Raw genomic sequence first — 16,079 nt, forward strand, 5'->3', positions numbered from 1 at the left:
CGGAGTTTGAGTATTACGGTGATTAGACGGGAGTTTGGGTAAAAGTACTGCCTTACATCTATGACGTCATACTGAAAGTAATGACGTTATAGCTGAAGCTTTCTTTTGCAATTTTTATTGAAATAAGACAAGTATTACGTTCTCACTCTTAGCCTTTCTGTAAAAGACAGGTGGGAGACATATCCCCCTTTACCGACGAGCAAAAAACCCCGAGCCCAATAGGGTCAAAAGTGGGGTATATTAGGTGACGCTAATTATGCCAATAAAGAGTGTTAGGTTTTAATTGAAACACTATTATATTGTATTCGTTATAAATGCCTATCTAAAAAATCTACAAAATTGTTGAGCGTTATTTCCTGATCGTCTGGGTACGAGATTGAATAATCCTTCCTATTAAGAAAGAGAAAATTAAAAAACATTAAAAGTGGTGCAAAGTTAAAAGGCTGAACTACACTGGCTGTTTCGTCGCATTATAAGGCTGAACTACACTGGCTGTTTCGTCGCATTATAAGGCTGAACTACACTGGTTGTTTCGTCGCATTATAAGGCTAAACTACACTGCCTGTTTCGTCGCATTATAAGGCTGAACTACACTGCCTGTTTCGTCGCATTATAAGGCTGAACTACACTGCCTGTTTCGTCGCATTAACATCTGAACAGGGAAACAGAAAAAGTGAAAATCTAGAAAATCATCAGGAAGTTTCTTTTTTTTTTGAGTTTATTATAACACTTGATTAATGAAAAAAATTTAAATACCTTATTGGTGAAACGGTTCCACTAAGTAACCAAATTTTAATTCGGTAACTAATATTTTAAACCAAACAAATTTTTTTAATTATATATGCATTATGTTCGAAAAGAGTCTACGATTGTAAAACTTACAAACAGGTGATGAAAACTACTTTTTGACGACTTTTTTGCAACTTTTTTTGACGACTTTTTTGACGACTTTTTTAAAAAAAATTTATTTGACAATTTTTTTAACTATAAGGTGCTTTATGAAACTTAATATACATTCTGAAACCTGATTGATTCGTAAGATTGTCATATTCCAAAGAAAAAACAATCCAATGCAAAAATTACAAAAAATTTCATTTTCGGGCGAAACCAATAGGGACAAATTATGTTATCAAAACAAAAGAATAATTAGATTAACAGCCAATCAGATTGCAGTATGTTATTCTATTCGTTGTGAAGATCAGGTTTAAACTCACCTAAATGCGGGGAACAGTATAAAAGACGGGTAAAAATTCGGTACAAATTGCCATGGTAACTCGTGTATGTCAGCATCGATTCTAAAAATAGAAAACTCATAAAACAAATGAAAAATACAATTTTTTTTTGGAGGGCATCAAACTTTATCTAAACCCGGTCTGATAGCCTCGTTGATTTTTGTCTCGTTTGCCTAAACACTTCTAACAAATTGTATTGAAATTGTATTGAAATGACATGTGTAGAAATGTGAGAGTTGTGCATCTTTTATAAGTATCAAATATTACTTAAAAAAGCAAGAAAATAATGAAAATCGTGCTAATTAAATAAGAATCTGTCTGTCGCAAAAGATTTGGCAGAACTAATTGTAAATTATTCCATTTTGTGATCTATTTTTAAACTGCTCCCAAAAAAATGCTTACCTTTGAAAGGCAACGTCGTGAGTGACATAAAATTTCGCCAAGTTAAGAAATATCAAGCTAACAGCTTTACACACTCCGCACCATACAGCGTAAAACATAACAAAAACATTCTAAAAAATGAAAGATTTCTTTAAATCATACAATTCTACTCTTTTAGAGCATTGCACATCCTTGACTTAACTTGTCGAACTCCTAACTAACGAACACTAAAAAGCGGAAAATAAAAGTAACAATAACGAACATGACCTTAGCAGGCCAAATAAAATTCCTGAATTTTTCCTTGAGCATAACTTGATTTAGAATTTTCTGTCATTTTTTAACATTGCTAAGCAAGAAGACACCAAGTACCTAAAGAAAATAATCGACCCCATTTGTGCCACGCCCAACTGATATGGGTCACACTATATAAACAATGTATAAACCAGAACCGTTTTTGCGAGAGTATTGTGTTAGTCGTTCTTTTTTGACCCGAAGACAGAATTACATGGGAAAACAGGGGTAGCAAGAAACTCTGATAACAGAAATGTTCATTTAATCCCTTTTGGTTTTGTAAAGCTTTGTAGTTTCAATGAAGTGAGTTCAAGCGTGACATTCTGAAAACATTTAATTATACCTTTGTGTTATTAAAAACCGCCGACCGAAAAGACGAAGATGTCAACTCCAAAATTTCTAGATCGTATTTACGTAACTTTAAGGTTGAAGGACCCTGTGGTCGGGTCGAATTGTACCTCTGCTGCAGCTCGCCCATTGTAAACTGCAGAATAAAATTTTCTAAAAATAATTAGTCAGAAAAACAAAGAAAATTACTGATAAAAGGGACAGAGGAACTTCCCCAAAACGAATATCGTCGACATTCGACACCTCCATAAGACGGAAAGTCTCATTCTTTCTGGATAAAATCTTGCATTACAAAGCAAATCTTTTTCCAGTTCCGGGTGTACAACTTAACATAAATCGACCTTAGCAAAGTGGGCATTAACAAACATTTTTTTATTTTACTTTTCCTGACAATTTTTAGTGCAAGTTAGAATGAAAGTTTCTCTTGGAACACCCTTAGTTGCTTTCCCTTATTACGTCAATCATGAAATAACTACATGCAAAGGTGTACAATTCGTATATCTTACGCTCTATAAATGTACATCATACAACTTTGGCGAATGTACTTCAGGATCTAAGGGTGTTTCGGTGCCAAAAAAAATTTCCTGAACGGACTATAGTCATTTTTCGTGAACATAAAGTTGTGCTAATAAAAATAATCCATAATGATCCCACAAAAAACGTGAAATTTGTAAAATTCAAAATAATTCCAGTATGAACCCCGCAAAAGGAAGCTTCACAGAAAGCTTCTGATAATTTGGATGAAGGTAACTTTTTTCTATAGGTGGAAAACAATCCGTTTTCTTGTAAGGGCGGGGGAAGTTGTCAAGGTAGTTTATTTGAACGTAAAGGAATATATGTTTTTACTATTTGTTTTTATTCGTGGCGCTCTTTAATAATCCCGCCCCCTGATTACCCGCTCTCTTATAACACCACTCTAAACACAGCTTTCTGATAACACCGCCCTCTTATAACACCCACCCTCTAAAAACCTCGACAAAACAATTACCTATAGAAGTAGCAGTAACAGCAGCATCAAGGTGAAATTTTTCTTCTCTCTTTACATCCACGATCATCATGGATGATGTGTTTGTATAGCCAAGATTATTTAAGATATAACTATGTTGGTCTACATCCATGACGTAAAAACTAAGAGTTTTGTTGGTGCGACATGCTAAACCTTTGAAACTGAATGTGTGTTTTTTTCGGCTAACTTCCTGCGGAAAACAGCAAGGGGCTGCTGGTCCGCATTTTTTAATGTCATTTCTCAACAGACGAGAATTTTTGCTTTGCATATCATCACTTTCTGACTGATGCGACTTTAAATTATTCATTTGTATTTGATTCAACATGACACTTGCTAAATTTAGCGTACTCACAGTTTCGTTTTCATTTTTTGTGTAGTTCAACTCTCGTGAAATAAAATCGCTTCTTAAATGGACTAAAGAGGTGCTGACACAGCATTTACTGAAATTTTCACTAATAAATCCATTCCACGATACACAATACCCCATGTTGACTGACAACTGCTGCTTCGCGGAGATTATTGGTGGACAATAACAATAGTGAAGACAATAACAACAAAGCGAGCATAACATTTTGCGCTTCGATTTGAAGGATAAACATGTTTGTCTAGTAGTCTTATAATTGTGAATATATTGATTTGTGTAACAACTACAATGATAATAACTTGTAGCAACATGCCGATACTAAAAACAAGAAAGAAAATTATAGACTAAGTTACACGAAAGAAATGCAGAGAAAAATGCTTAACAATATAAATTTTAATATTTAGTTTCGTCTTTATTTTCAAAGTGTAATTACAAAAAACCGAATGCTAGTCAAATTTTGGTTGCTAAAATGGTGCCTGTACTGTAGTAAAGCATTTTGACCTTTGTTCTTTAAAAATTCTTGTCTGATGCATATTCATGACAAAGTGATGCACCTTCTGATCTGAAGTACCTGTACAGAGCCTTACAGAGCTCTTATACTGAACATAAAAGTATTAAAATTCCACTTGATCGACACAACTAGCCATACCATATTCAGATTTTTGTATGATGACCGCCAGTGTGAGTTGAAAGGTAATATTACAACTGGACCCTGTCTTAATTGCTCAATATAAAAATTAGTGTATGTTGCGTTAGGTGATAGTGTGTTGATTATCTAAAAATGGAAACAAAATATAATTTACTGCGAGATGGCGATCACGTGTGTAAAAAAGATGATCACATGTAAATATGGGTGATCACGTGTGTAAAATAGGGTGATCACGTGTGTAAAATAGGGTGAGTACGAGCATAAGAGTAATTATGTGTGCAAAAGGGTGATCATGTGTAAAATAATAATTCAATCTATTCGAGTAACTTCTCTTGAATTAGCGACATCTCTGTTGTTTGTATGAAGACATTGCAGTATTGTTTAAGGCGTGAGTATACGAAAAAAATGTGGTTTTTTTTGAAAAAAATTTTTTTTCAGTGATTAGATAGAAAAAGATCTGCGCTTTAAAATGGTGCAAAAATATTTTTAAAAAAAATGTATTTAGGATAGATTATTATCCCCCGAAAAATTTTTTTTTATAAATTACTTTTTTGTTATGCGATAAAGATCAAATATTTGTTCACACGTAATCATCTTGGGTATTAATTTTTACTACTCAATTATGTTCAAGGTTATAAATGATAGCCGACTCAAAGAGGAAAATGATTTTCGTATGTAGTTAAAAGATTCTTTTGAATTTTTTCTCCTATATATAAGGATATTTTCTCTTTCTTTTTTGTCTTCTGAAGTTGAATATAATTTACTGTGAAAAACTTGGCAAAACCAGTTTATAAGTTAACAGCGAATAAAAATGTCCTTTCGTCATAAAGCTTTTATATCATCAAAAAAAGAAGAAAATCCAAAACAAAAATATTTGACTTGCCAGCTAAAAGAAGATTAAAGCAAAATGTTTCTACTGCCGATCGCCAAGCTAACACTAGTCGAAAAGATTTTTGTTTCTAGAGTTTGTTTTTGTTTTAACCCATACTCAACTGTGTATAATTGCGAATGTGAGCGAACACGTGCAGCATAAACAGAAGATGTGAAAAAAACCTATTAACAAAATGGTCGTTACCATAGTGATCAATTATTATGCAGAAGCATAAGATTTCTGAGCGAAACTTAAAAGCTCTTTTTCACAGTGTTAAAATTTTAAGAGAGTATCACTTACGTTTTAAATCTCTTTTACAAAACTATAAAGGATGTGGGGTGGAGAGCGCGCTTAGCGTGGAGAGGAATGTTTGATCTAAAAAAGCTTTTTTTTTTATTTCTTGAGAATGAGTAGAACGCGAGTTATGATGAGTTTTCTGACAATTAGAGGTTAAAAATTGTGAACAAAATTTTAATACTAAATAACTCCAAAAGTAAAAAACACTAGGAAAAAATTAAAAAAGCGTTTTTAGGTCAATGTCTTGTGATCACAAAAAAGCAAACTAGTAGTAGAAATTAGTAGTTTTGTAAAAGAGATCGCATTTGTAGGAGAGGGGTCATTTTTTTTTCGTGTCTATTAAACCTTCAAATTTTATTTTTTCTTAATAATTTTTATAGCATTATATAGGTAATCATATAGGCTTTCTAAAAATATATACATTAATATATCAAAATAAAGTTTCGGTGAATTGAAAGCATTTTAAAATATCACACCTTTTTTGTATACTCACGCCTTAAAAAAATAAGGTGATCACGTGTGCATTAGACTGATCGTTATGCAAACTTACTTTAAAAGATTTATGCACTGGCTATTACAAGTTTTGTTACTACACAATAAAGAGTTTCTTATTATTCACATCAGAATGAAAAGAGTTTATAATCTTAATGATTTTGATACACTTTTCAATTAAAAAGAACACCAATTATGATAAAATATGACAACCTTTTTCTAATATATCCACTTTGTAGCAGGTACTGATATTAGAGGACATACTTAATCTTACCTGTCTGTTGTGTATGATCATCCAATGTAATATGTCATGAGATGTATAATTTGCAGATTGCAGGTAATACTAAAAAAAGATCAGTTTTATTAAAACCGCTATTGTTTCCTGACTCCACCTGGCCCACACGTTCTCAGCAAAAAATTTTGCAGGTTGTCAGATGCAGAGTATTTACAATCTGACACATTTATCTATTTAAAAAATTGCAAGCTGCTTTTGTGTCAATTTTGTCAAAGATTGTAGTTAATGGTAACAATGATTGAAGACATTTATCAAATTAGTGCTCTAAGAATTTGCGTAATTATGTTTAAGCTTATGAACACAGAAATTATTTAAAAAGAATACTTTATGCTATGCTATCGTTGTATAATTTCTGCAATGCAATTCATTCAAATAACAGATGTGTTTCAGTATGCTGCTTAGGGGCTATTTATATGGGAAATATTTCCTCAGAACCAGGTAAATATTTCAGCATGATATCAAGTCGAGATCTCGGTTGTTAACAAACTTTTAACACAAAATTTAGTTGCGTTCATATGAGAGAATAGAAACTTATCACATGGTATTTCCCACCAGAGGAAAAGTTTTCTCGCCCATGCCATATGAACAGAAAGTAACAATTATATCATGGTGAAATATTTCCCCGCTAACCGAGGAAATATTTCCCATATGAACACTCCTTTAGATGATTACAATATAACAAATAAATTATAACGAACTGTTCTTGTAACACTAAACATTTTTGGCAAACATTGGAATGAACAGATAGCCTGCATCAGGGTGCAAAAAAATGTTTCATGCTAATCAATTTTTTTTAAAAAAATAAAAATTCATAGAAATTTATAGAATAAAAATTAATGCCTTGAAGTCACTTTGCACAACACTAATATCTTCCAAAAAAATCTAGATGCACAAAGAATAAGTAATCAACAATCTAACATGCTTACCAAGTCATCACGAAAAGAATTTCTTGAACAAAGTTCACCGTGCACCGACAGCTTTATGAGCATTGCTGTATTTTTGTTTACGATAACACCTACTTTTGGTGGATCAACTAAATGTTAAGAAGAACTGTTTGAATAGCAGTTTATTACAACAAAGGGTTTTCTTTTCTCAGTTATACTGGGTTATCAAAAGGTTAACCTTTTTTTATCACTGCCCTTCCTCAGGAGCTTCATAAAAACTACTAGTACGCTGTGCTTGAGTATATAGTCAAATTTGAAAAGACACTTGCTATACCTTTATATCAAACATTTTCTACTATCTGTTAGCCTCAAATACCATTTTAAAAAATTAAACGTATTAAATGTATTATTAAAGATATTCAAGATAAATATTATGGTGGCGTTGCAACGATTCATCAATAGGCAATGCTTCTAAAGAATGTTTTATAGCTACAGACTAATACAAGTATACCTGCCTGGTAAAGACGTTATTTAGGGTAAAATGAAACTTACCACGATTTATTAGAGACAATGCAGCAAGGAAGAATATATCATATCTTTTATCGCTATGGAGACTGAATGGATTTATGTAACAAATAACGTTACTCTAGAAGAGAACGTAAGAGGGAAAGAATATACATGAAAACTGCACAGAGAAATGCCTCATACCTGGCTTATACCTGAAATATACTTATTTAGACATTCTAAATAAGTTTATTCCCACTAGCTTCATATATCTTTCATACATAAAGATATATATGGCTTTTCTAATTTTTTGTTGTCATTTTACGTATTTAGAATCCACCCACACTATGGAACTACCAATACAAGAAAAATAAATTATATGAAAATGATAATAATAATAAAAATGAAGAAAAACTTTAGTGCTCGTATGTTTTAGAAGCTACTAAAAAGCTTACATCATATTTTTTAGAAAACTCTGTCAAGTCATGCTGATTTCCAATATATACCCAAGGACGAATTGACATCTCCATAAATTTTAACTGAAAATGCAAAAACACAATAAAATTGTATTCAAAATGTACATTTCCAATCATTCGTGTAAAAAAATTGTGAAGACAATTTTGGCCATCAACAACCCCTGTAGTAATTTTTTTTCAGTTCAATCAGGATAGTCTTCCTGGCAAATAAACAACTTAAATTGTTTGTATCAATTAATTGATGATTGCATGTTGTACGTGTGAACAATATAGTTAAAAAAATAGTTATCAATGTAGAATAGGCATCAACAATAACATTTCAAACTTTGAAATTCCATACAGTTACTATCTCATGACAATATAGAGGTAAATGTAGATGGGAAGAATACTTCAGTTTTAATGCTTGTAGAAGTTTTATTTTATATTTTATAGTTTTTTCATATTAAAATCACACACAGTTACAGAACACAGTAACACAGTAACACAAGACAGTTTGCTAATTTCTTTGAACAAAGATTTTTTGTCACTTTTTGGTAGTTTTCTAGGTTCTTTTAAATAACATGAACATTTTATTATCATTTCAAGCCTGACTGGTTTCTCAAAAAAATGTCTTCATTTATCTAAGTTTAAAGTAAATTCTCCACCTTCTTCTATCTCTTTAAGAAGAGGAAAAATAATATATAAATAACAAATTTAAAAAAGAATGTTGAAATTAAATAAATGGAAAAATTGAAAATTACTCAGAAACTCTTTGCGCAGTGGTGAAGAGCTGGTGAGCATACACTTACGTGCAGAATCAATACATAAAAATATATTTAATTTTTGCAGATTTTTGATAGATTTTTATTAAAAGTATTTCAAAAGCCAAGGATAATAAAAATATAATTATAGGGAAAAATTACAACGCTGAAGAAGAATGTAAAAAAAAAGAAAAATTAGAATATCATGCAACCACTCATTTCATCTCTGGTACTTATAGTGCCTGACCTTTAAATCCTACCAGCTGCACCTGCATATGCAGAATGAAAATCCTAAATGGTTTAGAAAATTGTCTCAAGCAGGACGACATGCTGGCAAATTCAGAAACCACAGGTAAATTATTTCTGCATATACTTTTTTAATACAATGTATTTCTTGGTGAAATAGTTCTTGTTTCGTATTATTCTATATTTGTGTGAAGTAAAAAATTTCATTTAACAAAATAAATTTTTTTTCGATATTTAGTTTCATTATTTCATGAAATAAGGCCATCGAAAGAACAGCATCTTCCTGATTAATAACTAGATATTTTGGACTATTCTGCAAATCATTGCAAAATATTGCTGTTATGTGCCCACTGACAGGTATAATATGACAAGAGAGAAAATCATAAACGCGAATGTCAAAATGTTTAAACATGAATATCTTGACAACAAAAAGAGTCTTTCCAAAAACTATTTGAGCTCCATAACATAAGTTCAATTTGATTTGTCATCCCCAAATTTCTTTTAATATTGAATAAAATTTTTAAAACTACTAGTTTGAATTTTTAAGAAAAACATGCTATTGTTAAAATATAGCACTGACAAAGCTGGCATAAAAACGTAAATAAATACAAAACAAACTTATTCAACAATGGCTTACTAACCTCCGAACAATTTTACCGAACTTCCAAACTTAACTGATGAAGTAGACCCTGAATCTTTTAAATAGATATACTTACAATCTTTTTTGCATTTACAGCACCAAAATATTCAATAGGGTTATGTTTTGTATGATACAAAAACATTCTTGGAAAATAAAAAGTTTGAAACAGACTTCTACATTGCCCAACCCAGCAGTTTATAGCAATAATAGAAATCTAAAAAAAAACAAGGTGATAAGTCAGATGCGGGTGGGACTTTAGGGTGCAGTTAATGACACTTCACTTTTAAAACCAATTCATGACCCTGGTTTTTAAATACTTTGTTTAAAAAAAATACACACTCTGGCATGATATGTAACCTAGTATGGACTATAAAAAACTACACAGCATCTAATTTCAATATCAATACTGTATTAATATATGTTTTCACTTCTTACATTTTATGTTTTGGTTCAAAGTTATATTTTTGGCCCATTGTTAATGTACTTATCACATGTTGGTCTTGTTACAATCTTAGCATACACATTTTTTTTGCTGTTTACCTAGTCCGATTTTTGGGCTTCAGAGTATACTGTCAGTGTATTTTGAGCTGAAGTCATGTCTTATCTTCTAATTTTAGAAGAAGCAGTATTTATCTTTCACTAAATTCACGAATAAAATCAAGTAAATTTTGCTCAGATTGTTTCCTAAACGTTTTGGAAAAAAATTTTCATTAATCAGTGAAACAACAGAACAGCCTGATTGTGAACTTTCAAATGCTTACAATGCCTTTCTTATACAAAAATTAACAAAAAAGATAACTTACCACAGAATGATTTAACAACTTTAACAATTTTAAAAATTCTGGCACAAATTTTATACATTGACCAGACCAAGGAGCATAAAAAATAACAAAAGTTATTTCATGTCGATTTATGTGATTGAATAAATCATCAGTGGATCCATTGCTAATGTCAATAACAGTATTTTTTGGAAACAAAGCATTGTAATCATTCTTGGCAAATACTGGTTCGCAACTAAAGAATAGAAAAAATAAAAGCTAAAGGGGTTTTATTGTTGCATTTTGGAAGCATTTGTGGTACTTAGACCATAAAAATTATTATTCGGTTAAACAATGAATGTTGACAGTGTGCCATCAGATGTCCTTTTATTGAGTTTTTTTTTTTCCTTGTTTATTTTTGCCTGTTTATAATGTATTTTGATTTTAACGCAATGAAATACAAAGATATAGAAGCTTTGTATAGCAGTGTTATTTTTTTTAATTTAATACAACACAACAAGATTTATATCATTATTCAAGCTTTGTACAGTAGCAATATAAGCTTAATATGGTGCTAAATACACCATTGGTTAGACCACTAAGCAGATTTGTTCTTGTCTAATGGTTGTGTTTTCATGTACAGCATTGAATGAAAGTAAAAAGTTAAAAAACAACTTTATACAGACAATTGAAATGGAAAAGATGTTGTACATAATAAGGAGTATAAACATAATGTGAACTTTAAGCTAAAGAGAATATTATTAACGATCGAAATAAGGGTTCGCGAATGCGTACGTTTTTTGAATACTGCAACCCAGTTCACAAAAATTATCATCAAAAATGCAAATCAAAATTTTAATATATTCTCAAAAGAATAAAAACAAAAACAACAATGACTAGTGAGCAGTCCAGACATCATGTGCATGCCACAAATTTAATCTGCAACGTAAATTCAAGCAAAAAAGTAAATGCCAATTTTTGTTCAGTCGTTCTGCAAAACAGTCTTTTTCAGGAATATTTAAGTAGTTGTGTGATGATTCGCACATGTAAATCAAGTAACGGATGCGATGTGAAACGCACATGCAAAGGATTTTAAATTTCTATAATAATAATCCATCCATTCCATAGTCATCCATTCCACATTCAAAACTAATTTATTGGCTCTTTATTTTTTTATGGGTTGAAAAAAAATTATGTTTCAACAAATGGATTGGCCCCATTAGAAAGCAAAGGAAAGTAGTTTAAAATTTTTTTGCAACTAGTACACATTTTTTAATAAACTTTTACGTTAAAAGGGAATTTATGTCTACATTAAGTCAACATGAAAACAACATTATTTTTTTTTTTAAAATGATAATCTCATATTCAAAATTAGATTACTCCCTCTAACACAGTAATTTATATAGCATAACTTGTAAAAGCATTTTTAGACAGAAACATATTAAAATGAGTTGGTAGGACAAATACATTATCAGAACAAGTCCAATAGAAGTGAAAATACATTTACCTTGTGCTATACATAAAACACCAGAAGAGTAGGATGACCATCAAACAACTTGTAGCATACATAATCACTTTTTTATTTATATATTTGTTCAAGCAGTTAACCATTGTCTTCAGAACACATTCTGACTTTCTACTTTATATTAATCCAGTATGGAAATATTCTTGTTCCCTGCACAAAAAAAACATCTTAAGGAAACACTTTGTTACATGTAGTATACACATAACACAGTAGATCCTATGTTTTCGCAATTTTTTAAATGGAAAATTAGATGCCGACATGAGGATCTTTCTGCAAATTAGGCAAAACTTGATTAATTATAAAAATGAAAACTACTTAAATCACACATTTGAATATTTTCAAGACTGAGATGATGATCATTAAATGTATTGCAAGAAAAATTTTTCTTGCTGTCGCTTTCTAAGGACATACTCATCAATGAACTAAAATGCTTATTTATTATAAAAAAACGTTCCAATCCCAATCATTAATCCACAATCCACATGTTCTTATTAATTAGAGCAATGAGGGTTCTTCAATTTGCATAAAAAACCTAATTGCATGAATTTTTCCATTAAATTTTTATTTTTGGCCCTCCAAATGCCAAAGATTTCTTTATATTTCACAACATTATAAAATATTTGGATAGTCTGCATATTGTTTGTGCTGTCTGTACCCTTTTCGATCTCAGAGGAAAGTTTACAGGTCAATCAAATAAAGTATTTTTTTGCTTTTGTTTTATGAATACAACACTTAACATTATGAGTGTCTATCATGCATGACACCCACTATCCACAATGCTATCGTGATTTTCATTTTAAGATATAGCGGTGGTCACAATACATTCTAATGATCTATCATTATGTGTAAAAATAGAAATATTGTATTTTTGTTTGTAGCTTGATTTTGCAGCTTCTCATGGAGCTAAACTGCAAGTTTTGCTCATGTTAATTGTGGTGACAGAATTACAGTTCTTTAGTATTGTGGTTAATATACATTAGGTTTACCTTAGTCATTGAACATGTCATGTAGAGCCTGACACAGTGGGGGTGGTTTCTACCTATACACCTAATCTTAAAGATTGCCAGGGTTATTAGTCTCACTTGCCTGTAAAGGAACTGGACCCTACCCAGGTCTTGATTATTAATGGTTGCATATAAGAACCCAACATCCCACACTGCACAAGTTCTTCAGATGTACCTTACAGCTACCAGTTACCCACCCTCCCACCCTTTTATAGATTGACTTTCTTCACCTATTTCTTTTTTTTATTTTATGTCATCAACACGCCTACGAATGGTGGATGAGATACCAATTCAATCATCGTGGTGCAATGGACTCGAGTCGAAATATGAACGTCTCCAATGCAACTAAAGACAACCACATCACAACTGTTATGTGAGCACGCAGCACAACATAACCAGACAAATTGCTTTTGCCTCAAGGTTTCCCTGACATTTCTTTTGGCTCATGTTATGTCAGGGTTTTAGTCCAGAGGTAGAAACAACAAGTCTGTAGGGGGCCTCTAATTTAATTGGTGGGTGTGTTGGGCCTCCTTCGTCAGCCATTTAGGCAAGTAATGTGTTGATAAAAGTCATTGTAGAATAAGAACACAAGTAATTAGCTCAGGACATGTCGATGCGCCTGACGCTCAGGACATCTCTAGTGTAGTCATCATGTGAATAAGAAACATACGCTGACGCTCAGAGCATGATGAAGCCCCTGACATTCAGCCCATCTCTCATACACCTGACGCTCAGGGTATGAATAAAAACACCAGTAATTAGCATGTGCCTGACGCTCAGGGCATGTCAATGCGCCTGACGTTCAGGGCATCTCTAGTGTAGTCATCATGTGAATAAGAAACATGCGCCTGACGCTCAGGGCATGATAAAGCCCCTGACGCTCAGGGCATCTCTCATACACCTGACGCTCAGGGTATGAATAAAAACACCAGTAATTAGCATGTGCCTGACACTCAGGACATGTCGATGCACCTGACGCTCAGGGCATCTCTAGTGTAGTCATCATCAAAATTTTAAAAACGGCGGATGTAGCACAAATGTGATTCTTCAATTAAGCAAAATGTCAATCATCACTACGGCAACAAAGCTGAACCAAATGGCCGAATTGTGACTAGAAAGTGGTTAGTAAACTTGGGTGGGAAAGAAATCTTGCTGATAATGGCTTTTACAGACCAAAAATATTAACATAAATCCTTGCAAACTGCAAAATAAAGAGATTGTAGTTTATTGGCATTTTGTGGTTTGGCTTTTTATTGTATTTTGTTGTCAGCTTGCCCACTCCATCAGTAAAAAATGGTTAAGTTGAAAATTCGTTTAATATGGGGCAAGAGGTCAATATGATGGGTTGGAACTATATTTTGTCAAAAGCTATTGGCTAGTGGTTGGTTCATGTTTGGTTCTTGTGGGTTTTTTAAATGCAGTATCCTGTATTTAGCATTTCCCCTGATTGAGTTTGTCCAAGATGAAGGATGAAATTGGGGATAGCTATATAGCTAGCTAGCTGGAGTGTCTCACTTGAGAAATACAAAATACATGTGTCACATGCCCGATGATGTGCATGAGTTTACATGTTTTATGTCCCTAAATGTGATGTCACATTGGCTGTAACATCATGGGATGGGGTGCGCGGCGGAGAAGGGGCGACTTGACGGCCAACAAAAGAGAGGGAGCATCATCATGCAAGAGAAAGGGATGGAAGGGAGACATGTGAGGAGAGGCTAGATTAGGAGCTTGTCTCATAAGCTCCAACCTTTCATTAAAATACTTTTTAGTGTAATGTAAATTGCTAGTACGTTGTCTCTAAAAATGCATTGGTTTAATATTCCTCTTATTCTCTGATCCGGGCTGACGTCACACCGCTGAAGATTGGCCAATCTTTGCACATGCACGAGTAACTGCAGTAAGTAGTACGTAAGTAATAATTGATTCATCAATAGACAAAAAGTACATGATTTTATAGGAAAATGATTTTATAAGTATTGTTGTAAATAACTCTACTGGAAGGAGATCACCACAAAGCAATAGCTTAATTGAAAGTGGTGACCACCTAAGAAACAGGACATCACAAATAGGAAAAAGTACAAAGACAGGACTGGGACTAATACAAAACACAAAGGTAGGAGTTCATGTAGATAAATCTAGTCAAATAGGAATTTACCAAGAAAAGCAGGTCAAAAATCAAGGCACAATGGGGTGATGCAAAAAATACGTAGGCTGATACAGTTATAAAATATAATAAAATTTAGTAGCTGTTTAAGAAATGCTCAAATAGAATAGGTTTGATCTCAAAATTTGATTTGCTAAGTTGTCGAAAAGGAAAAGATTAGTGTACCTCATTCCACAAATTTAAAGAGTGCTATCTGATAAACTTTTTCCCAAATTATGTTGAAAAAAAAGGTAATTTTAAAAGCCCTTGTTGATCAGCACGAAAAAGTATTTTTGATAGTATGAGTGGAAAAACATGATTTTGGAGAATTTCAATACGATGCGTATGATAACTTTTTTGACCCCAAGCTTGTGAACAGTATAAAAATATGTGAATAAAGGATGGCATAGTAAATCAGCCGAAGTATATTTTGGGGGACAAGGTGACGGATTTTAGCTAGAGCTCCATTAGCTTAGACTAATAATGGTATTATTAATTTGTGATTTCCAGCTTAGGTCAGAGCCTAGAATGATTCCAAGATATTTGACTTGATCACTGGAATAGATTTTAGTACCATTAAAATTTGATTTAAACTTGAAATAAAGTAGCTTAAAAGGACTTTTGAAAATAACATATTCAATCTTTGTTTTGTTGAGAGTAATCTTATTGACATTAAGCCAATGACATAGGAGTTTAAGATCTATATTTAAATGCTTGGTGAGGCGATTTACTGATGTGCAGCATGTTGGTGTCATCAGCAAAAAGGTGAACTAAGGAATAATTAATAGAAAAATGAAGATACACTAAAAATAAAAGTGGATTAAGTACAGACCCCTGTGGTACACCATGATTGTTAAATTTCTGAGAAGATACAGAGTTATTAATATATACAGATTGTTTCTATTTGTTAAAAAAGACCAAATTAAAGAA

The 16,079-nt window shown here is 32.3% G+C and overlaps 1 protein-coding gene across 2 annotated transcripts; it reads right to left on the bottom strand.

Annotated features, from left to right (window-relative positions):
* Window positions 1-272: 272 nt before the first annotated feature.
* On the bottom strand, window positions 273-12,826 carry LOC130649509 (thioredoxin domain-containing protein 11-like). 2 transcript variants are annotated; one of them, XM_057455793.1, is made up of 13 exons: window positions 11,982-12,169; window positions 10,520-10,730; window positions 9,793-9,930; window positions 8,070-8,153; window positions 7,663-7,756; window positions 7,153-7,259; window positions 6,206-6,274; window positions 4,272-4,397; window positions 3,241-3,940; window positions 2,248-2,405; window positions 1,635-1,744; window positions 1,215-1,295; window positions 273-390 (listed from the first exon to the last, which is right to left on the bottom strand). In XM_057455793.1, exons 1-13 carry the CDS (start codon window positions 12,083-12,085, stop codon window positions 309-311), a joined length of 2,064 nt encoding a protein of 687 aa, XP_057311776.1. In that variant the 5' UTR covers window positions 12,086-12,169; the 3' UTR covers window positions 273-308. The 2 variants fall into 2 exon arrangements, 1 of the variants encoding a protein (XP_057311776.1); XR_008983059.1 differs by lacking the exons at window positions 273-390; window positions 1,215-1,295 and having other exon boundaries at window positions 2,248-2,388; window positions 11,982-12,826.
* Window positions 12,827-16,079: the final 3,253 nt, after the last annotated feature.

Source organism: Hydractinia symbiolongicarpus, chromosome 7, assembly GCF_029227915.1.
Source record: "Hydractinia symbiolongicarpus strain clone_291-10 chromosome 7, HSymV2.1, whole genome shotgun sequence".
In the NCBI taxonomy this organism is placed as follows: domain Eukaryota; kingdom Metazoa; phylum Cnidaria; class Hydrozoa; order Anthoathecata; family Hydractiniidae; genus Hydractinia; species Hydractinia symbiolongicarpus.

Coding starts and splice junctions, on each gene's coding strand:
- LOC130649509 (XM_057455793.1), bottom strand. CDS start 12,085: ATGGTTAACTGCTTGAACAAATATATAAATAAAAAAGTGATTATGTAT. Junction 7,757..8,069: donor AGTTTTCTAAAAAATATGAT/GTAAGCTTTTTA, acceptor GTTCTCTTCTAG/AGTAACGTTATTTGTTACAT. Junction 6,275..7,152: donor ATTCTTTTCGTGATGACTTG/GTAAGCATGTTA, acceptor ATCTTTTTTTAG/TATTACCTGCAATCTGCAAA.